The 27,911-nt window shown below is 43.2% G+C and overlaps 1 protein-coding gene across 1 annotated transcript in view; it reads left to right on the plus strand.

Moving 5' to 3' along the window:
- The window catches only part of SLC12A3 (solute carrier family 12 member 3), a 126,385-nt gene that overhangs the window by 53,086 nt on the left and 45,388 nt on the right, over positions 1-27,911 (plus strand). The window contains exons 10-15 of the mRNA XM_068261095.1: positions 706-860; positions 2,323-2,430; positions 3,878-4,001; positions 8,354-8,455; positions 22,110-22,265; positions 27,332-27,431. Of these exons, the coding sequence (XP_068117196.1) occupies positions 706-860; positions 2,323-2,430; positions 3,878-4,001; positions 8,354-8,455; positions 22,110-22,265; positions 27,332-27,431 (745 nt within the window). The remainder of the gene's footprint in view (positions 1-705; positions 861-2,322; positions 2,431-3,877; positions 4,002-8,353; positions 8,456-22,109; positions 22,266-27,331; positions 27,432-27,911) is intronic.

A 27,911-nucleotide genomic window follows, 5' to 3' on the forward strand; every position in this document is an offset into this window, starting at 1 on the left:
TATGCATAGAGCGCACTTCTCTTACGTCAGACTGGCCACGACTGACAGAAGTGACGGGACTCGGTACCGGAGCTGCAGACAGTGGAGGATGGTGGCGTGGGGGCGATCCGAGCGGATGGGGCTGGAGGAAGCCCCAGGTATGTATAAAACTTTTTCTTTTAGTCACCTCTGGATCTCTTTAAAACACAATTCCACAATGAAAAACCTTTTGTCATTTTGTTTTAGATAGTGAAGTTTAGAGCCACTTTGGATGTTTATTTCTGTATTTGTCTCCATCTGCAAAAATTTCCATCATTTCCTGTCCAGACAGTGGGGGCGGGGCAATCTCTGAAAAAGTGACTAATATCAAATAAATTGAAGCGTTTTTTAAACGACGGGTACAGATTTTCACGCCGTAAACACCGCGGTAGATCCCCTCATCTCATCTTGCCCTGGATGCTACATGTAGCATCCAAGACAGCTACGCTCAACCATTTCCTTGCCCATCTAGGTGCTCAAAATGCAACAACAAAATGCCGGGAACTGATGCTGAACACTTTTCTGCTTGGTATCAAAAAAGCACTTGCAGGATAAACAACACGCCACAAGCCTTCCCACCAGCCACTTCTGTGAACTAAGCCTAAAGTTATTAGCAGGAATGAGAATATATGTTGAGCACCACCAAGTGGCCATAATATCATGAAAACATGTTTGCTCTCTCTGCAGGCTCTTGTGTAATTCGGCAGGCCTCTGGAAATGTAAATGATACAATTATTGAAGGAGGCATGAACTGCATCGGACTGGAATGTGGATATGGCTATAACTTCACTGACTGTGCTCTAAAGCAGAACTGCAAATATGGCCTTATGAATCAATATCAGGTATACACCTTGTTCTAGTGCCTGGATACAATATAATGGCCTGTATGCAATTAACTTTTTCTTCTGAGTTTTCTCCTAGGTGATAATTTTTCAACTTCTTTTTAAAATAACTTTTCCGCACTTTGCAATTGAAAAAGTACCAAAAAATAGATGAAACAGTGCTATCAAAATTATTTTGAGTACGTTCTCGCTTGCTGATGGTTTATAAGCCATTTTATTGACAAGTTGTGAAAATATCACTTAGGAAAAGTGAATTGCATGTAGGCCTGTGTGTGTACAGGTGAAACTCGAAAAATTAGAATGTTGTGCAAAAGTCCATTTATTTCAGTGATTCTAAAGATTTTGATTTTGGGCTTATTTTGGTGTTTTCATAAGCTGTAAGCCCTAATGATCAAAATTATAACAAAAATCGAACTCAATTATCTAATCGAAAAAAAAATGTAAAAATTGTACCATGTATGAGCACCGTTAGTTTAAACTTTTAAAGATAATCTGTACTCTAAATTCTTACAATAAAAAGCATACCATCCTATTCATTATCTTCATTATGTTCTCCTGGGCCCCTCTGTGCTGTTCCTGCCACTCCCTGCTGCGATCCTGGCTTGTAATTGCCAGTTTTAGGCAGTGTTTACAAACAAAAGACATGGCTGCTAAAAGCTTGTGATAGGCTGAGAGTAGCTCAGTCTGTGACTCATACAGAGCTTGCAGGGGGCCTGGAGAGGGTGTGTATAGCCTCTATCCTTTCACAGCAGAGTAGCACATTCCAGCCTGAGTGCCTGAGCCCGACAAAGCCGTCAGAGGAAAGAAGATTAGATAATACAGAGATAATACAGCCACTATGCAACTAGGAAAGGTTGCAGTTAGAGCACATTAGAACAGGTATAGGAACTTGTAGGATAGAAGAAATAAGGCTGCACATTTTGTTACAGAGTCTCTTTAAATTGAATTACTGAAATAAATTAACGAATGCACGATATTCTAATTTTTCCACCTGTAATTTTGTACAGAAGGTCATTTCCTAGCATTTATTAGGAATACTTTTCAACTAATAAACTGTTATCTTGTTAAAGGGGTTCTCCAGTCTAATAGAAGAAAGAGCATTTTTACCTGTATATTTGCTGTATTTATAAAGCATTTTTTTATAAAGACAATTTAGAACCATTTACATAAGTACCTGATCCTAGCACAGCCTAATCTCCACATCATAGAATTTCACATGTTCTAGGTCAGTTCGGTCACATAGCAAATAATATTATCGTTAATCATGTACTCTAGATTGAACTGACATATTTTTCACAATGCTGTACATGAAATAATTGTCATCACTAGCTGTCCATTAGTGAGGTTCACAATGTCATTGCCCTACCACAGTCTAGGGATGACAGTCAATGGTGAAAGTCAATAAAGCTACCAGTGTGCTTTGGGGTGCAGAATGATAAGATTGTGTAATTCTGTTCTACAGACTATGAGCATGGTCTCAGGATTTGCTCCTCTGGTGACTGCAGGAATTTTCGGTGCTACATTATCATCTGCTTTGGCTTGTCTGGTCTCCGCACCCAAAGTGTTTCAGGTATGTTGTGTGTAATTATCGGATGCATGTTAAAGGTCCTCCGACCATCTCACCAAAAAGAAAGGGGCTGCAGGCACTACTACTGGCTGAAGAAGAGCGCTAATCATGCACTCTGGAGCATGAGCACTTGCTGCAATTGCACCATCTGTGATACCTGTTCTTGGGGCAGTGTGTGCTACCCAAACCATTTCCAGCTCGCTGGCCACGCCTTTCCCTCCATAGGCCCATACATTAGAGGGACCGAGTGGCATGCTGGGCTTAATCCCCTCCTGTGCACTGATTGGGATGGGGTGGTTAGGGGTATTTAATTCACATCTCCCTTCCCAGAAGGCAGTATAACTTAATTGTGCTACAAAATATGGGTTCTAAAAACAGTAACAGTCATGTGGTTACTGCTGTGTTATTTCTTAAATTAAAGTGTGCCCTCCCCTAAAAGTGTGTGTGTGTGTGTGTGTGGAGAGGGGATAGATTGATAGATTGATCTCCCCTCTCCTATAAAGCATTCCCTGGTGTTCCCCTCTTCCGCGTACAGAGTTCCCTAGTGGTCCCCCCTGCCTCCCTCCCCTATAGATTTCCCTGGTGTCTAGTGCCCCCTCCCTCCCTTATAGATTTCCCTGGTATCTAGTGCCCCCTCTTCCTCCCCTATAGATTTCCCTAATGTCTAGTGGCCCCTCTTCCTCCTCTATAGATTTCCCTAATGTCTAGTGGCAGTGCCCTCTCCCTCTTGGGTGCAGGGAGGGTGTTAAAACCTCTATCCTCCTTCCCTCTCCTTGAGCACTGTGCTCCCCCTTCCCCACCTGCAGAGTTACAATGCAGCGGGCAGGTATAGACAGACAAAAATTACAGCTTCCCTCCTCCAGGATCCAACTGCAAGAGGTCCAGGTACCTTCTGTCTTCTCTGCAGAGCTGCTCATTCTACTTCCTGATTCTCAGATTGAGAACTTGAGCAGCGCTGTTGAGAAGACAGAAGGGATCTGGAACTCCATCAGCAGGATCCTGGAGGAGGGGAGCTGGAATCCCTCTCTGTCTGTACCCACCCACCCATGGCACTGTAATTACTCTGCATATGGGGAAGGGGAGCACAGTGACAGAAGGGGGGGGGCTAAGGAGAGGGACGGAGGATAGAAGTTGCTCCCCCCCCCCTCCCCACGCCCTTGAAGCTCTGCGCCCAGAATCTGGAGCCTATCCAATCCCGGCCCTACCCTGATGTTTAGTATGATTTTTAATTATTTATAGATTGTTGAAGTTGTGAGGCTACAGCAATAAATGCAGGACTGCTCAATATTTACCAGCATGTCTGAGCGCTCAGTGACTGATAAAATTATAATTTATGAATCATTTCCATAAATGCCCAGAGAAGTAATAATTTACCTATGTTAAAATCGTCTAGGTAAAACTCTGCATTTCCACAGCAGTCATGTGTGTGCTTCTCTCTCTTTTTGAACAGTGTCTCTGTAAGGACAACCTATACCCACTGATTGGCTTCTTTGGAAAAGGCTATGGAAAGAATAATGAGCCTATCCGTGGATACCTCCTGACATTCCTGATTGCATCTGCCTTCATCCTCATAGGTCTCTCTAACTTCTATCATCTTTATAACAGTTAGTGCCAGGATGCCCACAAACAAGTTTTCATTTTCTGAAACAGAGGGTAGTTTCATATGAGCCAAAAGCAACTCCCACAATGCATCACTTCAGGGCAGTGAATATGTAAATCATTCCTTTATGTCTCTGACAAACCAATAATATTATATAGCACATCTTTAGCATATTAATTTTACAGAGGTATATGATCCATCTAGGCGATGGCAATATCAGGGCTTCTGTAGCGCAAGCTATGTAATGGCGTAGAGTTGTCATAAGCAAGGTATTTTTAAAGGAAGCCTCTATTTAAAGAGAACCCGAAGTGGCATATTGTAATCCTAATAGGACCCAGAGGCATGTTGTGTGCACAATGACATGCCTCTGGGTCATTGTATCGCCTCTGCCGCCCCCAACCGACCCTCCCCCCCCCCCGGCGGCGTGCTGTGCCGGGGCCCCCTTAAAAGATCGCCAGGCTAGCGACAATCTACTTGTCGCTAGCATGCTTTATTTATGTGAGGCTATCAATCAGCCTGCTCCTCACCGCCGCCTCCATGACAGGCTCCCCTTTGCATTTAGCTTCCTCCAATGGGTCACGGCTTGGCTTCCTATTGGAGGAAGCTAACAGAGGCGGATAGCAGCGGCGGTGAGTAGGAGGCTGATTGACAGCTTTACATAAATAAAGCAGGCTAGTGACCAGCAGATTGTCACTAGCCTGACGATCTTTCACTTAAGGGGGGACAGCAGAGCGCAGGGGGCGCTGGCAGCGGCGATACAATGACCCAGAGGAATGCGATTGTGCACACAACATGCGTCTGGGTCCTATTAGGATTAATATGCCACCTCGGGTTCTCCTTAAAAAAAATCTTATGTGGGATGATGAGATAGATGTGTACATACATTGGCAAACAAATAAATGTGCTGTGCTCATTTTCTACTTTTTCTGTCTAAAAGAATTAATATTCAGTCTGGAACTGACCGTTTCTTTTCAGTGAGAACCTAGGCAGACTATAGACTATTACTGATAAGGAATTACAACCATAAAACACTTTCCTGACAGAGAACTGTGCTTCTGATTGCAGGGGATAGATACAAAAAAGGTCAATAGTTTATATATTTTACATCTTTGAGACACTGGGCAGACTTTGTTATTGAGCTGAGACCAAACAATAAAATATATATATTTTAAGTTTTAATCATAGCATAAGACTGTGGGGTGCCTAAAAGTCATTTTTAGGAGTAGGAGGATAGATATAATTGTTTATCTCATCAGATATTTTTACTTTACGTTCACTTTAAAACTATTAAAAGTCTTCCACAAGCAATTATTCACTCTTTCAGCTTCCTTTCCCTCCCTGTAGTCTATCAAGATACATTACTTAAATGCCCGGAAATTTATCTCTTAACCACTTCAGGACCAAGCCAATTTTCATAATTCTGCTATGCCTTTGCTTAAAGGACTACTGTAGGGGGGTAGGGGGGAAAAGAGTTGAACTTACCTGGGGGTTCTAATGGTCCCCTGCAGACATCCTGTGCCCGCGCAGCCGCTCACCGATGCTCCGGTTCACTTCTGGAATTTACGACTTTAAAGTTGGAAATTCCAGAAGTGAACCGGAGGCGGGGCCCAGAGCATCGGTGAGTGGCTGCGCGGGCACAGGACGTCTGCGGGGGACCATTAGAAGCCCCGGGTAAGTTAAACTCCTTTTCCCCCTAAACCCTACAGTAGTCCTTTAAGTTGAAAAAGCAGTAAAACTTTCAAAAACTGATTATTCTATATGTTGTCTATGCAGAGATGTCAAAATTATGGAGATTATTTATTTTTTATGTACACTGCAGGGGATTTTAAGAGTGAATAAGTGATAATTATGCAACCCTAGTGATCAGGCGATCAGGAGCCAATCAAAATCACTCCTCATCAGGGCCGGATTTAAGCCAAGGCCATGGCCTAGGCCATGGCCTAGGGCACCACAGGAGCAAGGGCACCAAAGCAGAAGACTAAACTGGTGCAGCATTTGCAAGCTTGAAAATGCTGCAATGCAGAGAGATCAGGCGAGTACCTGACCACAATTTGCATTGTGTCTGGTGGCTATGGACTTGGGCAGCTTTGGAGACGGAAAGGAAGAGGAAGCTTCTGCACTGGAGACGAGTGGAGAAATTCGTGACATTAATGGCTGCTGGGGTTTGAAGGCGAGTTGGCTACCTATACTGAAGGGGAGTGGGAAAAGGAGGGATTAAGGGAGTCATCTGGCTACCTATACTGGAGGGAAAGGGGGGAGGGTTCATCTCGCTACCTATACTGAAGGGGGGGGGGCGGCTGGTGACAGTGGCCTTGGGCGGTAAAAAGTACAAATCCGGCCCTGCTCCTCATTCATTCCAGAAGGTGCCAGCTGTCAAAGTACAGAAGAATGGTGGAGTAACAATCAACAGTGTGCCAGAAACTAGCATGCAAAGACAAGACGTAGATTATAGTATGCATGGTCCTGAAGTAGTTAAATCCCTGCTGCACGTTGTTGTCCCCCAGTGAATTTCAGGTCCCCTCTGACATCTCCAGGGGACTTGGCACACATAGCTCCTCCCACCCCCACTGTCGATACAATTCCACTGCATTGTCTCCAATAGAAAGTGGGTGGAGTGGCGGCACATACTGATTGGTGGGTGATGGCCAGGGGAGCACGGGATGGTGAATCTAGTGAAGGAGGGAAAAAGGGAATCTTGGAGCCCCACATGTAACACTGGAAGGGGGCCGCACAATCTGTAGTTCCGCCCCTGATTAAGACAAATTAGGCAGCCTTCAGACCTCCTTCAAGCAGACTTCCCAGTAGTGTATCAGTCCACCGGTAGCGCCCTTTAAAAGATGTTCAGCCGAGAAAAGCATATATAAACCTCTGCATGTTACACTCACCTTTGTCCGATTCTGATGTAGTTCTGCATCAACTTTGCAAGAAAACTATGTACAGTTAGGGCTGGTGCACACCAGAGTGGTTCTGAAGCGTTTTTTAAAACGCTTGCAGGGGGAAAACCGCTTGGCTAATGAAAGTGAATGGGATGGTGCACACCAGAGCAGGATGGTGCACACCAGAGCAGGTCGTTTTTACCACAAACGCAAACTCGGGGGCTGCAGCATTATTTCGATTTCTGAGGCGTTTCTGCCTCAATGTTAAAGTATAGGAAAGTGGAAAACTGCTCTGAAAAACGCTAGATTAGAGCAGTTTTCCAGGCATTTTTGTTACATTAGCTAATCAGTAACAGCTTTTACTGTAACAATATTTGTAATCTGCTACACAAAAACGCTCCAAAAAAACGCTAGGCATGTTTATAAAACGTCTAGAATCGCTCTGAAATCTGCTTCAAAAACCTCTAGCGTTTTGTAGATCTGCTAGAGGTTTTTGGTGTGCACTGGGCCTTAGTGCTGTTGGATTGTTTGTTGCACATGTCAAACCAATGCAACTCATTTAGTGGTATATTCACAAAAGGTCGTTAAACTTAACGTGTGCAGGTAGTGCTCGGTAGGTAAACCGGATTTTATGCAATTTCCGTAGCAAATTATGCAAATATCGTAACTCGCTTGATGAGGACCATTTGTTAAAAATACAGAGTCTGCAATGTAAAGCTGTCTATTACTGCTGCAAGGGTGGTTGGGTTATTAACTCACCTGCTGGCCTGTAATTCATTAGATGTTAGAAACTCCACCCCCCTCCTAGGCAAAGACACCAAGGTAGGTTTTTTTTTGAAAGTCTTCTGTGGCTATCCCCACCTGCTTGCTGTTGTCTGCCCCAGCTTGGCAGATGTGGCCTAATTGGTGTCTGCCAAGCTGAGGGTGGGCCGTAGCACTCACTCACTCACTCACTCACTCAAGATAACAGAAATCGGCAGCAGAGATCAGAAAACCATCAGACAAGCTAGACTAAGAAACTTGGAAATCTCAAATATAAATAGCAGGGAAATCGCTAGGAGAAAAGCCACAAGTAGGTAAATGTGGGGCAGACAGACAAAACAGGCTGACGGGGAAGTAACGACTTGGAGAGTGACAGCCTCAGTGCATGGATCACTCAGTAGTTACTGTCAGAAATGGATTAAGATGAAATGGGGCACTAGGCAAGATAGCAGTTTTTGGCCAACACTGATAGCTTTTTTAGTAAGATTTGGTAGGGCTAGCATCCACCAGGCCCCTAGACTCTCTTATGGCCCTAGGCAACTGCCTAGGTTTGCATTGTGGATGATCCGGCTCTGGTTAACATAATGATTTTCTGGGTATGAATGTGGTGCTAGTTATGTGTCTTATCTCTCTGTTGTAAAGCATAGTAATTGAGCGCTTTGTTACATGTCTATTCTGTCTTCTGCAGGTGAACTGAATACCATAGCTCCAATCATTTCAAACTTCTTCCTGTGCTCCTATGCCTTGATTAATTTCAGCTGCTTCCACGCATCTACAACTAATTCCCCAGGTAAGTTGTTTCTTGTTTTTCTTTACCAGTTTAATGTGGGGTTAATCCCATGTTAATCCAATACATCGAAATAGAGAGGTAGTGTGTATATTTAACTGTTATGCTGGAAGTGCTATCTAGCATTTATTTGGGTGCAAGATATCATTCTGTTATGCTGGAATTTTGTGCCTTACCCAGGGAGGTAGCTAGAAATCACTGCCCCCCCCCCCCCCCCGCAAAACTTTGGATGCCCCCGCCCCCAGGAAAACTGAGTACCAATGTTATTCTCAATGGGCTAGTGCACACTTTAATGTGTTTTCACTATGCAGATAATAACAAACACAGCAGTGAAGCACTGCAGGCATTTTCTCTGTCAATTGCATTCCTTTTTGTGATAAAACGTGCATGTTTTCACACATACAGACACACATGGGGCTTGATTCACAAAGCGGTGCTAACTGTTAGCACGCCTGTGAAAACCCCCTTAGCAAGTCTAAACAAGCTTTTCGCGCGCAGAACTTTACGCGTGCACTGCACAGAGTGCGGGGCGCTCCGCGCGAAGTGCCCATTAAAGCCTATGGGACTTAGCGCGCGCATAGGACTTTGTGCGCGCAAAATTTTGCACACGGTACTTAGCGCGCGATCTGATTGAGAAAACCGGTGCTAACCTACTTAGCACCCTGGTTAGCTCGCCTAAAGACTTTAGACGTGCTAAGTAGGTTAGCATCGCATAGTGAATCAAGCCCATGGTGTACAGAAAACGCATACAGAAAAACACACTCAGAAAACTGACAGATGAGTGTGCCCACAGCCTCAGCTTTACACTCACTCTGGGCCAGTGCACACCAAAAACCGCTAGCGTATCCGCAAACACTAGCGGTTTTTGAAGCAGTTTTTCAGAGAGATTCTAGGCATGTTTGGAGCGATTTTCTAAACATGCAGTTTTTCGAGCGTTTATATGTAGCGTTTTTTATATTTTGTTACAGTAGAGCTGTAACTGAACAGCTACTGTAACAAAAACGCTTGGAAAACCGCTGTCATCTAGCGTTTTTCAGAGCGTTTTTTCACAGCGGTTTTTCACTTTCCCTTTACTTAACATTTAGGCTGAATCGCCTCAGAAATGAGCAAAAATGCTGCAGTACCCGAGTTTGCGTTTGGGGAAAAAAACGAATCGCTCTGGTGTGCACTATCCCATTGAAATACATTAGCCAAGTGATTTTCAAAGTGCAAACATTTTTAAAAACGCTCAGAACTGCTCTTGGTGTGCACCAGCCCTCAGTCCGTCTCTGATGAAGCTGAACTGGCTCTGCAGACTTCTCCAGCATCACTACAGTACACAGCACTTGGGGAGGTGGTGGAGAGGTTGTGGACTTGGCGTTGTACACAAGATCATGCTGCAAGCGGAATAGGGACTGTCTACAAATCTTTAGCTACAAAACTTTATATGATTCCTTATCAGTGGCTAAACAGATGCAGTCATTAGAACAATTGTGCAGAGAGCAGAACATTTTTTTTTCTCTCCATGCCCTTAGTTGTTAGTTTCTCAGGACAGGGAAAATAAATTTCACCCCTGACTGGGCCCCTCTGCGGCTGCATCCCTTGCAGGGTTTATTGTTATGCCCCTGGCCACACCTCCTCCACGGTGGCGTAGTGGTTAGCTCTCTCGCCTTGCAGCGCTGGGTCCCTGGTTCGAATCCCAGCCAGGGCACTATCTGCAAAGAGTTTGTATGTTCTCTCCGTGTCTGCGTGGGTTTCCTCCGGGCACTCCGGTTTCCTCCCACATTCCAAAAACATACAGATAAGTTAATTGGCTCCCTCTAAAAAATTGGCCCTAGACTACAGTACTTACACTACATAATATAGACATATGGCAATGGTAGGGATTAGATTGTGAGCTCCTTTGAGGGACAGTTAGTGACAAGATATATATATATATATATATATATATATATATATATATATATATATATATATATATATATATATATATATATATATATATATATACACTGTACAGCGCTGCGTAATATGTTGGCGCTATATAAATACTAAATAATAATAATAACTAGATGAACCCCAGTACGCCACACCCCAGGTAATGCCTTAAAGGACAACTGAAGGGAGAGCAATATGGAGTCTACCATATTTATTTATACGTTGCCTCAATATCTTGCTGATCCTCTGCCTTTAATACTTTTAGCCATAGACCCTGAAGTAGATCAAGTGTTTCATTACTGTCAGATCTGACAAGATTATCTGCATGCTTGTTTCTGGTGTTGTTCAGACATTACTGCAGCCAAATAGATTGGTAGGGCTGCCAGGCAACTGGTATTGTTTAAAAGGAAATAAATATGGCAGCCTCCATATTATTCTCACTTCAGTTGCTCTCATTCTTGTGTGTTTAAAGGATAACTGAAGCGAGAGTGATATGGAAGCTGACATATTTATTTCCTTTAACACAATACCAGTTGCCTGGCTGTCCTGCTGATGCACTGCCTCTAATACTTTTAGCCACAGACCCTGAACAAGCATGCAGCAGATCAGGTGTTTCTGACATTATTGTCAGATCTGACAAGAATAGCTGCATGCTTGTTTCTGGTGTGATTCAGACACTACTTCAGCCAAATAGACCAGCAGGGCTGTCAGACAACTGGTATTGTTTAACAGAAAATAAATATGGCAGCCTCCATATCCCTCTTGTTTAACTACTTTAACTACTTCATGTTATAGGCTGGAGGGGGTAAAATGCGCACACGCATGCACGTTCATTCCTGTTTGCACTAATGGTGCACTAATAGATTTATATATATCCAGTTTGCATGAAGTGGTTAATGTAATACTGCAAACTCGTATAAGCTGTCTGCTAATAGCTCTGTTGCTTAGTGGTTTATTTGTGTATCAGGATTACAAACCTTGGTGCATCTCCCCTGGTATAGTGTTCTCATTGCTATCCTACCAATAATTTATGGTGGCCAGCGGAAGTGTGATTTAGACTTCCCTTGAGATGCAAAGCATCATGGGAACCTCATTTTAACACTGTTTAAATAATGGAGGTGAATGTTTTTAAATGTAAAATACATATGCAAAGCCACTGTAGGGAGAAACAGCATCACCATGACTAGGGGACTCCTCTTTCACTATAGAGATTATTACTATTTCAGCAGGCACCTAGACTCTCACACAGAAGCAGGTGATAGAACACCCGTGGGGGTGGGGCTTAGTCAGGGGCAGGGATTTGTTCAGGGCGGAGGTTAATTCAGGGGCATGGTGCCCTCCAGGATCAATGGCACTCCAGGCAATGGCCTGGAATGCCTTTGATTAAAAAACGGCCCTGGCAGAACTCCTAGGAGTGTGTAAGGGGCTTAAAAAGAACCAAAAAGTCCTTACTAATACTGTATGCAAAACAGAAATTAGCATCCTTACTAAAATGCTTTGCAAAACAGAAATTTGCCTTCTTAAAACAGAAGATATTTGTGATTATTCAGGTTGGAGTGAGCATATGATGTTACAATAAAGTGATCTTCAGCTTTTGATACAGAAACCCTTTTATTTCCAATACCAAGGCATGAACAAGCATCACAAACACACAAGAATAAGATTCATTGAATGAGCCTCCAGTAGGTGGCAGCAATGTACACAAATACTTCAAGCAGATCTCCAGTTAAAAAGTTACAGAAAATTATACCAAGAACTTTCGAATCAGAATGATACCATTTATTACTTAAAAAAATATGAGTAAGCTTTCCGCTGTTGTTCTTTCATGAGACTTGAATCCTCACATGCAACATCAATAGGGGATACATGGGATTTTTGGGGGTAACAAATACTTGTCATTACAAAACCTTGAGGGCTGGACCCACAGGAGCGCTTTTGGCAGCGTTTTGGCAGCACTGCGATACGCTAGCAGTTTGCCAAAACGCTGGGCTAATATTAATGGATGGGGCAACTTCCACAGGAGCGTTTGCGTTTCTCAGAAACGCAAACGCAGGACATGCAGCATTTTGGGAGCGTTAGCGCTTCAATGTAAAGTATTGAAACGCTAGCAGAAACGCTCAGCAAAACCTAAACTGAGCGGTTTTGCTAGCGTTTTGCGGTTCAGCACACTGTAACAAAATGAAAAATAATTCACAGGACCAATCAGGATAAAAACGCAAAACGCTGGGCAAAAAAATACAATGTTGCAAAACACGAGCAAAAACGCGCAGGAATCCGCTTGCAAACCGCTCAGACAAAACGCTAGCGGTTGCGGTTTGCGTTTGCGGATTTCAGTGGCTTCCAGGCCTAACTCAGTGATCTGCAAACTTGGCTCGCCAGCTGTTAAGGAACTACAAGTCACACAATGCATTTGCCTTTATTAATCATGACTGTGGCTGTCAGACTCCCGCAATGCATTGTGGGACTTGTAGTTCCTTAAGGCCTGGAACCCACTGCACAACGCAATCGCTAATCGCAAGCGCTAGCGTTTGGTATGCGCGTTTTACCAGCGATAACTGAAGCGTTTTCCGGCGTTTTTTGGAGCGTTTTTTGCAAAATGATGAGCGTTTTGTCAGCGTTTGCGATTAGCGATTGTAGCAAAGCGTTTTGCTATTTCATTGGTTGTTTCAAATGATGTCAGGTTTGGCCAAGATTTAAAGAGAAACACAGACCAAGAATAGTACTTTATCCCAATCAGTAGCTGATACCTCCCTTTACATGTGAAATATATTCCTTTTATCAAACAGACCATCAGGGGGAGCTGTATGGCTGATATTGTGGCTGATATTGTGTTGAAACCCCTCCCTCAAGAAGCAAGAAAAGTAGCTACTTTGTGAAGTTTACTGTATGTCAACCTTGCTGTATTGTGGGCAATAGCTGTTTAATTTCCTTTGCAATGTGCAAACAAAAAAGGAGGAACATCACCTACCAGCAGTGAAACTGTCACCATGTGAGAAATGACATAATGTAACTAATGGAATAAACACACTTGACAATGGTTACTCAATATATGTCATCAATATATCGTATAATTTAACTGGAAATACACTCAAAAAATAAAACAGGCCAATATGTTATTCTTCTTTTTAATGTCATGTCAACTAACACAATCACTAAAACAGGAGTTCAGTTTACTGTAACAACTGTACAAGAAAAGTTGTAAACAAACCAGCAGTTTGTGGCCTTACAGGAAGTATAACATGCATGCTTACTTGCATGCTTGCATAAAGTAGTAATTGTTGTTCATATCGATTGTTCATGCATAATAGAAAGAAAGATATCTGTTTAACATTGCAACAGTAATAAAGTTGAAGTTACGTGAGAGGTATACGGAGGCTGCCATATTTATTTTGTTCTAATCAATACCAGTTGTCTGGCAGCCCTGCTGCAGTAGTATCTGAATAACACAATAAACAACCATGCAGCTACTGTACTGAAGTCTGATATTAAGGTCATCAACCCCTGATATGCTGTTTGTGTGTTTATGGGCTATGGTTAATAGTGTTACAGGCAGATTATTAGCAACTGGCATTGATTCGTTTACAATAAAAATGGCAGCCTCCATATCCCTCTCACTTCAGTTGTCCTTCCATGTCAAACATTGTTTTGTGTACCAATATGTACGTTAACATATGTTATTTTTTTATAACCATGGCTTTCAAAACACTAATTATTGTGCCCGATGTCATATATACAGTATTGATTGGTATTACAATGTTATATTAATAAATAATAGAACAGTAACATCCAAAAAAAAAAAAGTCATGGGCGTCATATGTACGCCCATGAAGGCCAAAGCAATAACATTGTAAACACATAGCGATTGTGTCAAACTCCTTACACATAACTAATTTTCATCTCGTGATAGCAAATCCATAAAACATGGTGCTTTTGGGCCAGTATTGTCACTTGTTGGTTGAGGCCTTCTTGGTGCAATATCTGTATATAACAGTGGTTCTTGGGTTGGCTCATTATTGGTTGGTTGTCCCTGGTAAGGGGGGAAATAGCCCATGTTGCTTTGGGGCCTATATGGATAATTTTGGTAGGCATACTCATTTTCAGCCGGATAATAGCTGTGATGGTATGGAAAGGTGCCATATGGTGCTTGCTTGTGATATGGTGGAATTGCCACTGGAGGGGATGGTGAGGGTGTTGAGGATGAAGAAGAGCTCTGTGATTGTTCAGAAGAGGTAGAGGGTGTATTTTTGATAGCTTTTTTAACTAGATCTATGATCGCCTGTCTGAGATCTAAAATTCTATCCTCTGGTACTTTTTTCATGTATGGGACAAGACTTACAGCAAAATTGTAGTGATCGCAGCTAGCATGATGTAAAACACCTACAGCTTCCTGCATAGAACTTAATACACCACTTTCAAAACTGCTTTGTGATCTGCCACCTCCACCTTGTCGCCTTCCTCTGCTTATTTGTTTTGTCTGTTTTGTAGTGGAGGTAGTAGGAGGCGCAGGAGACAATACAGTAGCACTGCTACTATGAGACATATCATCACTTGGTGTGTCTGAGGTGCTTAATAAAGATACAGTAGTATTTCCCCTGTCTTCTTCTGCATCTTCGTCATCAACTGTCACCACAGGATCAGCCGGCATGTTATCTTGTGTCCTATGGAAGCAGGGGCGTAGGAATAGACCCTGCAGCCCCTGCAGTTGCAGGGGGGCCCCTAGCAAGTCAGGGGCCCGGAGGAGGAAAGGCTGTCACCACCGGCGTACCTACCGGGGATGCGACTCTCTCAGCCGCAGGGGGGCAGGCCGCCCGGGGCTGCTCTGGGGCTCGCTCACTGTGCGTGGGGGGAGCGCTGCTCTGGACCCCCCAGCAAGGTGCTCAACTGGCCGCAGCGTCTAATAGACGCTGCGCCAGTTCATTCCCCGCAGCCCCGCTCCAGCAGCAGCCTGCATAGTCTCCGGCAGGCAGAGCAGGGCTACGGCAAGATGGCCGCCGAAGAAGCCCTACACTGGAGACTATTTGTGTCTCTAGTACAGGGCTTCGGCAGCCATCTTGCCGTAGCCCTGCACTCTGCCTGTCAGCGCGGGAGATGTGCTGCAGGAGGACTCGGGGAGCTGCGAGCCAGATGCCGGGAGAGGAGAAGACTTCTGTCAGGTAAGTGAATTGGTTTTTTTTCACAGGTGCATTTTTTTTTTCTAGTGTCTGCTGCCCACATTGTGATTTTCTGGTCACTGCTGCCCACATTACGATTTTCTGGTGTCTGCTGCCCACATTATGATTTTCTGGTGTCTGCTGCCCACATTACGATTTTCTGGTGACTGCTGCCCACATTATGATTTTCTGGTGTCTGCTGCCCACATTACGATTTTCTGGTGACTGCTGCCCACATTACGATTTTCTGGTGACTGCTGCCCACATTATGATTTTCTGGTGTCTGCTGCCCACATTACGATTTTCAGGTGTCTGCTGCCCACATTACGATTTTCTGGTGTCTGCTGCCCACATTGCGATTTTCTGGTGTCTGCTGCCCACATTACGATTTTCAGGTGTCTGCTGCCCACATTGTGATTTTTCAGGTGTCTGCTGCCCACATTACGATTTTCAGGTGTCTGCTGCCCACATTGCGATTTTCTGGTGTCTGCTGCCCACATTGCGATTTTCTGGTGTCTGCTGCCCACATTACGATTTTCTGGTCACTGCTGCCCACATTGCGATTTTCTGGTCACTGCTGCCCACATTGCGATTTTCTGGTGTCTGCTGCCCACATTGCGATTTTCTGGTGTCTGCTGCCCACATTACGATTTTCTGGTGTCTGCTGCCCACATTACGATTTTCAGGTGTCTGCTGCCCACATTACGATTTTCAGGTGTCTGCTGCCCACATTACGATTTTCAGGTGTCTGCTGCCCACATTACGATTTTCTGGTGTCTGCTGCCCACATTGCGATTTTCTGGTGTCTGCTGCCCACATTGCGATTTTCTGGTGTCTGCTGCCCACATTACGATTTTCAGGTGTCTGCTGCCCACATTGTGATTTTCAGGTGTCTGCTGCCCACATTGTGATTTTCTGGTCACTGCTGCCCACATTGCGATTTTCAGGTGTCTGCTGCCCTCATTACGATTTTCAGGTGTCTGCTGCCCACATTACGATTTTCAGGTGTATGCTGCCCACATTAGGATTTTCTGGTGACTGCTGCCCACATTGCGATTTTCTGGTGACTGCTGCCCACATTGCGATTTTTCTGGTGACTGCTGCCCACATAAGGATTTTCTGGTGACTGCTGCCCACATTAGGATTTTCTGGTGTCTGCTGCCCACATTACGACATTCTGGTGACTGACTGCTGCCCACATTAGGATTTTCTGGTGACTGCTGCCCACATTACGATATTCTGGTGACTGCTGCCCACATTAGGATTTTCTGGTGACTGATGCCCACATTGCAATTTTCTGGTGACTGCTGCCCACATGGCGATTTTCTGGTGACTGCTGCCCACATTGCGATTTTCTGGTGAACTCTGCCCACATTACGATTTTCTGGCCCACATGGCGATTTTCTGGTGAACACTGCCCACGTTACGATTGTCTGGTGAATGCTGTCCACGTTACGATTTTCTGGTGAACGCTGCCCACATTACGATTTTCTGGCCCACATTACGATTTTCTGGTGAACACTGCCCAAGTTACGATTGTCTGGTGAATGCTGTCCATGTTACAATTTTCTGGTGAACTCTGCCCACATTACGATTTTCTGGCCCACATTACGATATTCTGGTGAACGCTGCCCACATTACGATTGTCTGGTGAATGCTGCCCACGTTACAATTTTCTGGTGACTGCTGCTCACGTTACTATTTTCTGGTGACTGGTGCCCACATTACGATTTTCTGGTGAACTCTGCCCACATTATGATTTTCTAAAGGCCCACATTACGATTTTCTGGTGAACTCTGCCCACATTACGATTTTCTGGCCCACATTACGATTGTTTGGTAAAATGCTGCCCACTTTACAATTAATTTACAGTGAAACGCTGCCCCATTACGATTATTTGGCACCTATGGGGGGGGCCCCATCCAAATATTCGCAGGGGGGCCCAGTGATTTCTAGTTACGCCCCTGTATGGAAGGACAAAGGTTGTTAAGTATTGCAAGTGTGAACAAGAAATGTGTTGATAGATGTGTGTGTTGGCCTGTACAGAAAGTGAATGGATGTTAAGAATAGTCAAAAATAATTATACACTTAAGCAGCCCATACACTCAGCCGATTTTCTGGCCGACCGATCGATCGCGGTCGATCGATCGATCGCAAATCGGTTGGCCAATCGACCGATCGACGGCCGATTTCGATCGATTTCGATGGATTTCCATCGAACTTGCAGGGTGGAAAATTTAGGTCGATCTGATGAGATTGCTTATCAGTTTGCATTGGCCTTAATGGAAATCTGATGGCAAAAAAATGCCATCAGATCGAATTTCATCAGATTTCAAACTGAAATCTATTGGAATTCTATTCTGGTAAAAAATGTTCTAAAAACGCATCAGATAGATCATCAGATGCATTTCTTATCTGTCTGCTGCCAATCTGACGAGTGTATGGGCACCATTACTCGTCCAATTCCATACATGGTCTTAAGAATGCTAGTTCTGCAGTGAAGCTATATTTTGTCCTATTGGATGCCCCCGAACCACTTTTGCTTTCCACTTTCTCTTCCAGCAGCTCCCTTCTAAAGTTATCCTTTATGGACTTCCAGCGAGTTTTCACTTGTTGTACTGTAAAATAATATAAAAACAGTATTAAAATATGTTATTTTGTGACAGGTTTCGCGCTATTGTACATACATATGTGTCATTGCACTACCAGTATCAACCGGGCAGGACAACCATTATAACACTGCAAATGCTGTGACAATTGTAAAGGCTGCATGTGTCCTACATAATTGTGTGCGGGATAAATAGGACATCATTGTGCATGAATAACTTCCACCTGCTCCATTACAACCTCACACACTATCCAAAAAGAAGGCAATGTAACATCATCAATCGATTGTGTGTGTGTGTGTGTTTGTGTGTGTGTATGTGTATATATATATATATATATATATATATATATATATATATATATATATATATATATATATATATATATATATATATATATTTATATATATATACAAACAGACAGAGAGAGAGGGACTCTTGACATCATTTATACATACAAAAGGTACTCACTTTTTGTATCCTGAAGTTTGGGTGACAGCATATTCCATGTCAATCCAGCCTCCTCATACAGCTCCTTTGCTATTTTTGTCCATAATTCGTTGGCTAGCTGGTTCACTTTGTAGTCTCTGCTCGTTTTCTTGTACAGAACTTCATGTGGCTGCACTTTGGAGATGACATCCTCCGTTGTAAACCATTTTTTTCGAGACATTGCCCTGAAGAAGCCACTTTTCACACAGCCTGCAGCTCTGTCGCACTTCCGTTGTACCACAAGCCGTCAAAAGGAAACAGAAACCTTATCTTATAGCATTCTGGGAAGCTGTAAGCCTTCTGGGTACTTTCTGAATTTTGAAAACGCTCACAAAACGCGCGCCCTTGCGTTTGCACAGCGATTGCGCAGCGCTTACATACTTAACATTGAAGCGCTAACGCTCCAAAAATGCTGCATGTCCTGCGTTTGCGATTTTGGGAAACGCAAACGCTCCTGTGGAAGTTGCCCCATCCATTAGCATTAGCTGAGCGTTTTGGCAAAACGCTAGCGTATCGCAGCGCTGCCAAAATGCTCACAAAACCGCTCTTGTGGGTTCCAGCCCTAACAGCTGGAGAGCCAAGTTTGTAGATCACTGCCTTAACTGAAACAAGACTTTCACATAGGGTCTTGGGAGTATGTTAGCTGATTAATGACAAATAGATAAGACCCTTTGTTTACTCAATCCTCACATAACTGAGACACTGCACTGCTTTGTAAATTCAGAGTTCAAAAGTTAGCTGCAAGCAGAATGAGGCCAGGGGTGTCAAACTCAAATACAAGAGGGCCGAAATTGAACACTGGGGCCAAGTTGCGAGCCAACCTCAATGTCAATGTGAGCACCTTCCTCACTTATAAAGTTCCCTAGTGTCTAGTGCCCTCCTCTCCCCTATACGCTTCCCTGGTGTCTAGTGGCCCCCATCCTTCCCTATACAGTTTCATGGTATATAATGCATTCTCCCTCCCCTATACTGTTCCTTGGTGTCTAGTGGTCCCCTCACCCAAGGACGTACGGTACTGTAGGGAAAAAAACAAAGACAAACGGGAGCCCAAATGGTGCAGTATGTCATGAGTATTGAGTATTAAAAATACTTCTAAGAAGGGTACTTACAAAGGTGAGTTGCACAGGGGGCAACCGACCACTTCAGGCACGTGGAGTGTATTATACCTGACTCCACTCAGGTCTGCCAGCGGTCCTGGACTCGGTCGCTCTCTTAACAAAAGAACCTGTGCACCTAGATTAGGTGTGCAATGGCCCCCCTCCTGGATAGGTGGGGGAGTGGGGTACTGCAGGGTGAAAAGGCAACCAAAATATATAAAACACATATTAAAATCAATAAAATAAAGAAAATTGAGGTGGCTTACCTCATAGGTCGACAAACTCACTTTAGATAAGGACGTTTAATAGATGATTAAGCACAGGCAACACGTTTTGTGGGACTAGGCCCACTTCCTCAGGCCAAATAAAAGTGCCAGAGCCGTCTATATGCCAGACTCGGGGCGTCTCTAAAGGCAGCGCTGGCCCCTTCGCTCTTAAATAAAAACAATTTCCTGGTGTTCCTGCTTTCGCTCTCCCTCCAACATATGGCTTCCCTGTTGATCTAAGGCTTAACCTCAAATACAGCTTCCCTGGTGGTTTAGAGTGGGCCAAACATAATGCAAAGTGGGGAAACCACTTGGGGGCCAAATTTGATGGCTCTGCGGGCCAGTTTTGACCCGCGGGCTGGAGTTTGACATGTATGGTCTAGGCTGAAAAAGAATTAAGCCATTAAATATCATCATCAATCTCATACCAATTTAAGAAATATCCTTGTTCAATATTTTAACAACAGGTTTGAACCAATGTATACATTTTGTTTGTGCTGTTAGTATCATATTGCTACAAATATCACATTGCTACAAGTATTTGAACCCTTCACTCAGTACTTAGTTGAAGCAAGTTTGGCAGTCGTTAGATTCTCTGCGTGCCTCTGTGGAATTAAGACTCTATTCATAAAAGGCTTTGCGGTAAAAAAAATGTTGGAGGGAAAATACCGCATTGTTATTTTAGACTTTTGTGTGCTCATTCATAAAAAAGTTTACAGTTGCGATAAAAGGTTTGGATTTCCCGAACTAGGCTGGCGGTAGGCTGGCGTAACATGAGAAGCTGCCTGAGTTGATACATTTTCTCTGTGTAGAGACAGCCTTACAATAAAAGAGGCAGCCCCAACTACCCTTTAGATGTGCATTTTTTTAAAAACTGCCTCTGTTTGCCCTGAATCTGCGCTGAATCTGTCTATGGCCCAGTGCACACCGAGCAGTTTTTGGAGCGATCTGCCGGCCGCATCCGCCTGGAATAATGCTTGGCTAATGTATTGCAATGGGATGGTGCACACCGGCGGTTTGAGGTTTTTGCCAAGCCGCAAACGCGCCTCCTGCTGCGCGTTTGCGGTTTGCTAAAAAACCTCAAACCGCCGGTGTGCACCACACATTGAAATACAATAGCCAAGCGTTTTCACTGGCTGATGCGGCTGGTGGATCGCATACAAAATCCGCTTGGTGTGCCCCCGGCCAAATATCTGCTCTCTGCTCCCAAAACCGCTAGCGTTTTGACGATCTGCTAGCGGTTTTGGTGTGCACTGGGCCTATTAGTCTTTTTAAACAATCTATTTAATTGCCACAGCTTAGAAGAACTTCAAGAAATGTTACACATTCAGGCTTTCTGATGTAAAAAAACATATGAAAACAGGTACCCAAGAGGTAAAAAAAACACAGCCTGGGTATTCTGGAAAGCCTTTTTTGTTCCCTCCTCTTTGCTGCTTCCTGGGAGATCTGTCCCCATTAGCTTTGCTGTTATCCACATCCTTATCACCTTTTCTAAACAGACGGTATTCTCTGTCCCAATTCCGCCTGCTCTAATCTTTATGAATTGACATTTAGTGACGTGTGTTGAGATAATCACTGCACAAGGCGGTAATTCACTGCTCTGCTCGGGAATGTCAGCTTTTCATGCGGAAACAGCTTTTATGAATTTACACTTTGCTAAATGGTCGGTAAAGTCAGCTGTTTTGAGCATTACCGCATGCGGTAATGCTTTATGAATAGAGCCCATAGGGTTTTCTCCTAGAAGATAATTTTTCATCTTCAAATATTAATATATTAAATAACTTTTCAGCACTTTGCAATTGATAAACATGCCGAGAAGTAAGTGGAAGAGTACTACTAAAATTATTTTGCATCTTGCTTGCTGGTTGTTTAAAATGCATTTTATTGAAAAGTTTGAAAATATCACCTAGGAGAGAACTCAGAAGAAAAGGTTAATTGCAAATGGCCCCGGTGGTAATGCAGATCTTTTTGTCAGTACACTGTTATTAACTGGACAGAATATTTTAGTTTTTACTGAGGCTTATATATTTTTTATTTCTTTATGCTAGATTTATTTCATAGATCTTTTGGTCTTTCTATAAACTAAAGATGTGAAACTGGTAAAAGTATATTTGATGTCATTTTCCCATCAGGTTGGAGACCCTCATTCAAGTATTACAGTAAGTGGGCGTCGCTGTTTGGAGCAGTCGTGTCTGTTATCATCATGTTCCTGCTGGCCTGGGAGTCGGCTCTGATCGCTATCGGTATTGTCATCTTTCTGCTGGCCTACGTCTTGTACAAGAAGCCCGGTATGTTCACATTGGCTCATTATTATTTCATTTGGCTGACACATGCCCTGGTGGGAGGAGTTAATGTGATCAGGCATAACTACTGGGGGAGAAGATACTACAGCTGCACAAGGACTCAGAGCCATGAGGGGTCCCAGTTACACACCATCTCCATAGCAGTTGCTGCAGTTCCCACACTTATTATGGACGCAGTGAGTCATTGTGGCTCCGCGATTATGGGAGAGGACCCTGGTGGCCACAGTGGTTATATAACTCCCACCAGGTAGGCTCCCAGGATGTGGGGTCACTGCAGAGGGTCGGGGAAGGGAGTATGACTGTTGTAAGAGCCCATCAAAGTTTATTTGCAGGGGGGATCCCTTAATTTGTAGATATTCCTCTGAATGTTATTATTTAACAAAAGGGATGTACCTTTTGATAAATGATCAAAAGGTAGACATTTGTGGGGCCAGTCAGTGCACTTTATTTGGAGATACAGCTGCCTTCCTTTGTCCCATTACCCACATAAGGTAGTTAGGGAAGGTGCCACTAGACAGTCTTTCCCTGTGAACATTGCTCATCCAAAAAAGCACACCTCCTCCCTCTCTATGGCCAGCAGTGCAGCTGAGCAACAAAGGTGCGTACATGCACACTATTAGCATTTAGCACTATTACAGCTCTGTCATGCATTAAATGCTAAAAGGAATGGTTGATATACAGATAGGTTTGTCCTGTATTTGTGGGGGTGGCACATGATGGAGCAGCTTCTGGTGGTCGGTGTAAGGAGGGGAACAATGCATTTGGTGGTTGCTGTTGTTTAAAGATAAGCATGCAGGTTCAGAGGACATTTGTACACACAGTGTCAGCCGAGAAGGCTCTGAACTGACACTTTGGCCAAGTTCTATTTAGCCTGTGCACAAGGCTTTAAAGAGAATCTGTATTGTTAAAATCGGACAAAAGTAAACATACCAGTGCGTTAGGGGACATCTCCTATTACCCTCTGTCACAATTTCGCCGCTCCCCGCCGCATTAAAAGTGGTTAAAAACAGTTTTAAAAAGTTTGTTTATAAACAAACAAAATGGCCACCAAAACAGGAAGTAGGTTGATGTACAGTATGTCCACACATAGAAAATACATCCATACACAAGCAGGCTGTATACAGCATTCCTTTTGAATCTCAAGAGATCATTTGTGTGTTTCTTTCCCCCCTGAGGGGGGAGTGCATAGCAGAACCACAACACTGAAGAACTTGGCAGCCTTCCAGACACAGGCCGACAAGTCTGACAAGGGAAAGATACATTGATTTATTACAGAGACTGTGATAGTACAAAGTGCTGCAGTAAGCCAGAACACATTAGAATAGCTTTTGGAACTTGTAGGATGATAAAAAACAGGATGCAATTTTTGTTACGGAGTCTCTTTAATATACAATTTAAAGAGACTCTGTAACAAAATTTTCAGCCTTATTTCTTCTATCCTATAAGTTCCTATACCTGTTCTAATGTGGTCTGGATTACTGCAGCCTTTTCTAATTGCACAGTGGCTGTATTATCTCTGTTCTATAATCTAATCTTCTTTCCTCTGACGGCTTTGTCGGGCTCAGGCACTCAGGCAGGAATGTGCTGGTCTGCTTGTGATAGGATAGAAGCTATGCACACCCTCTCCACGCCCCCTGCAGGCTCTGTGTGAGTCACAGACTTAGCTCCTCTCAGCCTATCACACTCTGGTTAGAAGCCATGTCTTTTGTTTGTAAACACTGCTTAAAACTGGCAATTACAAGCCAGGATCGCAGCAGGGAGTGGCAGAAACAGCACAGAGGGTCCCAGGAGAACATAATGAATAGAATGGTATTCTTTTTATTGTAAGAATTTTAGAGTACAGATTCTCTTTAATCCTTCTCACACTTTCACCTGTGTCTCTATGAAACGACTAAAGCCCATCTAAAGTCAAAAATGAAAAATCCAAGGATGAATTGTATGTATTATATAGAGTGATTTGTATTTACTATATAACTATTTAGTTAGTTAACTGATACTTTTAAGTGTATTCGTAACAAAAAAATAACAGAAAAATAGATAGCTCAGTAGAACAAAGCAGTGGGAGTTGTTAACCTATGCGAGCCTCCAGCTAGCTGAATTGCGATTAGAGAGCACAGTCCCAACTGACTGACTAGCAATTTCAAAGTAGAAGCCATAAGGAAGAAACATGGCAGTAATGATTGGACTGTTTCTACTCCTAAGTGTTCAGTTTAACAGTGTACAGTATTCTGCATATTAATCTCACTAACAGAAATTACACTTGCAAGGGGAACTTTACCAAAACATAGTAGTAGTAGAAAAAAAAATTAAGACATTGCAAAGTTGAAAGTAAAAAAAATAGAAGAGAGAAAGGATTCAATACAGTCATGGCCAAAATTGTTGGCACCCCAGACATTTTTTTCAGAAAATCAAGTATTTCTGACAGAAAAGTTTTGCAGTAACACATGTTTTGCTATACACATGTTTATCCCCTTTATGTGTATTAGAACAAAACAAAAAAAGGGAGGAAAAAAGAAATTGGACATAATGTCACACAAAACTCCAAAAATTGGCTGGACAAAATTATTGGCACCCTTAACTTAATATTTGGTTGCACTCCCTTTGGAAAAACTAGCTGAAATCATTTGCCTTCCTATAACCATCAATAAGCTTCTAACACCTCTCACCTGGAATTTTGGACCATTCTTTATTTGCAAACTGCTTCAGGTCTCTTTTATTGGAAGGGTGCCTTTTCCCAACGACAATTTTAAGATCTCTCCACGGGTGTTCAATTGGATTTAGTTCTGGACCCATTGCTGGCCAATTCAGAACTCTCCAGTGCTATGTTGCCATCCATTTCTGGGTGCTTTTTGATGTATGTTTGGGGTCATTGTCCTGCTGGGAGACCCAAGATCTCAAATGCAAACCCTGCTTTCTGACACTGGGCTCTACAGTGCTAAAATCCTTAGGTAATCCTCAGATTTCATGATCCCTTAAGGCACCCAGTGCCAGAGGCAGTAAAACAACCTCAAAACATCATTGAACCTTCACCATATTTCAATGTAGGTACTGTGTTCTTTTCTTTGTAGGCCTCGTTCCGTTTTCGGTAAACAGTAGAATGATGAGCATGATGAGCTTTACCAAAAAGCTCTATCTTGGTCTCATCTGTCCACAAGACATTTTCCCAGAAGGATTTTGCCTTACGCAAGTACATTTTGGCAACTGTAGTCTTGCTTTTTTATGTCTCTGTGTCAGCAGTGGGGTCCTCCTGGGTCTCCTGCCATAGCGTTTAATTTCATTTAAATGTTGACGGTTAGTTTGTGCTGACACTGATGCTCCCCAAGCCTACAGGACAGCTTGAAATTCTTTGGAACTTGTTTGGGGGCTGCTTATCCACCATCCGGACTATCCTGCGTTGTAACCTTTCATCAATTTTTCTCTTCCATCCACGCCCAGGGAAATTAGCTACAGTGCCATGGGCTCCAAACTTCTTGATAATGCTGCGCACTGTTGACAATGACAAATCTAGCTCTCTGGAGATGGACTTGTAACCTTGAGATTGTTGATATTTTTCAATAATTTTGGTCTCAAGTCCTCAGACAGTTCTCTTCTCCTCTTTCTGATGTCCATGCTTAGTGTGGCACACACAGACACGCAATGCAAAGACTAAGTGAACTCTGCACTTTATCTGGTTTCAGGTGAGTTTAAAGGAGCATCACATGCTTGAAACAATCTTATTTCTCCACAATTTTGAAAGGGTGCCAATAATTTTGTCCAGCCCATTTTTGGAGTTTTGTGTAACATTGGCCTAAATTCACATTCATTTTGGTCGGTAAAATAACACATTCGGCATTTTACACTTTTTTTCCAAATTCACTAAAGATTTCCCGCATGAGGCAGAAGTTCAGTAATTTACCAAACAAACATGCTTCAATTCACTAAGCCCTGCTCGGTAAGCAGGGCCGGGCCGAGGCATAGGCTGGAGAGGCTCCAGCCTCAGGGCGCAGTGTAGAAGGGGGCGCAGAATTCATTCAGCTGTCATTCCTAATTGTGTTTGAAGCAGAAAGAAATAAGAAAAGGGGATACATGGCAGTGACTGCAAGCCAGATAACTAGAGATTAAGGTGTTGGGGAGGTTGTGGGCCCTGTGGCGCCTCTTAGTCTAATAGCAATCAGTGTGTGACGGCTGGGGTGGCAGGGATGGAGGGACACTTTTGCCCAATTTACAGAATGCGTAAATCTTTGTGAACTGTAATTTCTTGACATTTCTTGAGGTAATTGCTGCACAAGTCGGTAATTTACCTCACTAGTCAGAAATTCTAATTTTCTATGCAAAAATAGGTTTAGTGAATTGGCATTAGACAAGGTGAGTGGTAAAATCCGCTGTTTTCAGCATTACCAAACGCGGTAATACTTAGTGAATTGAGGCCATTATGTCCAATTTGCTTTTTTCTTCCCTTTTCTTTTTTTTTTTGTTCCAATACACACAAAGGAAATAATCATGTGTATAGCAGAACATGTGTCACTGCAATACTTCTCTGTGAGAAATACTTGATTTTCTGGATTAAAAATATTTGGGGTGCCAACAATTTCAGCCATGACAGTATACTGACTGTATATACATATATATATATACAGAAAGGGAGAGAGAGAGAGAGAGAGAGAGAAACTGCTTGCTTTGGCAGTTGGAGACAGCAGTTACCTCCCACAATGTAACAAAGTTTACAGACAGGAAACTGTCATTGCCATGACCTTGACATCACACTGTGGGAGGGGTTTCACCTCAATATCAGCGACACAGACACCACAAATGATCTATTTGAGAAAAGTTAAAGATGTCTCATGGAAAGGGGCTAATGGCTTCTGATTGGGATAAAGTTCCTCTTTAGATCTGCACACTGGAAAACGCAACGACTATGCTTGGTATTTAAAAATAACTATCCTTATATTTTCTAACTAAATCGTACAGTATGTCTTGAAACAGTTTTGCATAAGACAGCATAACAGAATATATACAGAGTGTGTTTATAAAAGTAGATGACCAGTATGTTAACGATTTCTATATTTCATTAGAGGCAAACTGGGGTTCTTCTGTGCAAGCCGGATCCTACAACATGGCTCTATCATACTGTGTGGGGCTCAACCAAGTAGAGGAACACATCAAAAATTACAGGTAACTTCATTATGGTGTGATCTCTTCTGAGTTATCTTGTTTTTGCAGAATTGCCACGTGGTTATAATCACAATTCTTTTTTGCACTCCACGCCATAGTGATGGTTGTAGACACCTGGTGGCAGGGACATTCCCTGCCCGTTTGATGCCCTTGACAGGTCACCTTTTGTCTCTCACAATCTGGTGAATAGGAAGCTCTCAGCCTATTCATTTTGCATATACCAGTTACAAATGGATAGGTTATATAGTGAAATGATGTTGTTTCTCAAAATAAGCTTGTGAAGTTTACACAAATTAAAAACTCACTGAACTCACACAACTAACCTTGCCTATAATTGAATTTGTTATTAGGGGAGTGTCAGGGCCGGTTTAAGCAACAATGGGGCCCCAGGGCAAAATAAACCTGGGGGGCCCCCCAACATATACCCCGGAACAAAAATCTGCATTAGGGGACCTTTTTTGCAGCTGGTATAACAGGGTG

The sequence above is a fragment of the Hyperolius riggenbachi genome, chromosome 11 (assembly GCF_040937935.1).
Source record: "Hyperolius riggenbachi isolate aHypRig1 chromosome 11, aHypRig1.pri, whole genome shotgun sequence".
NCBI classification, from domain to species: Eukaryota; Metazoa; Chordata; class Amphibia; order Anura; family Hyperoliidae; genus Hyperolius; species Hyperolius riggenbachi.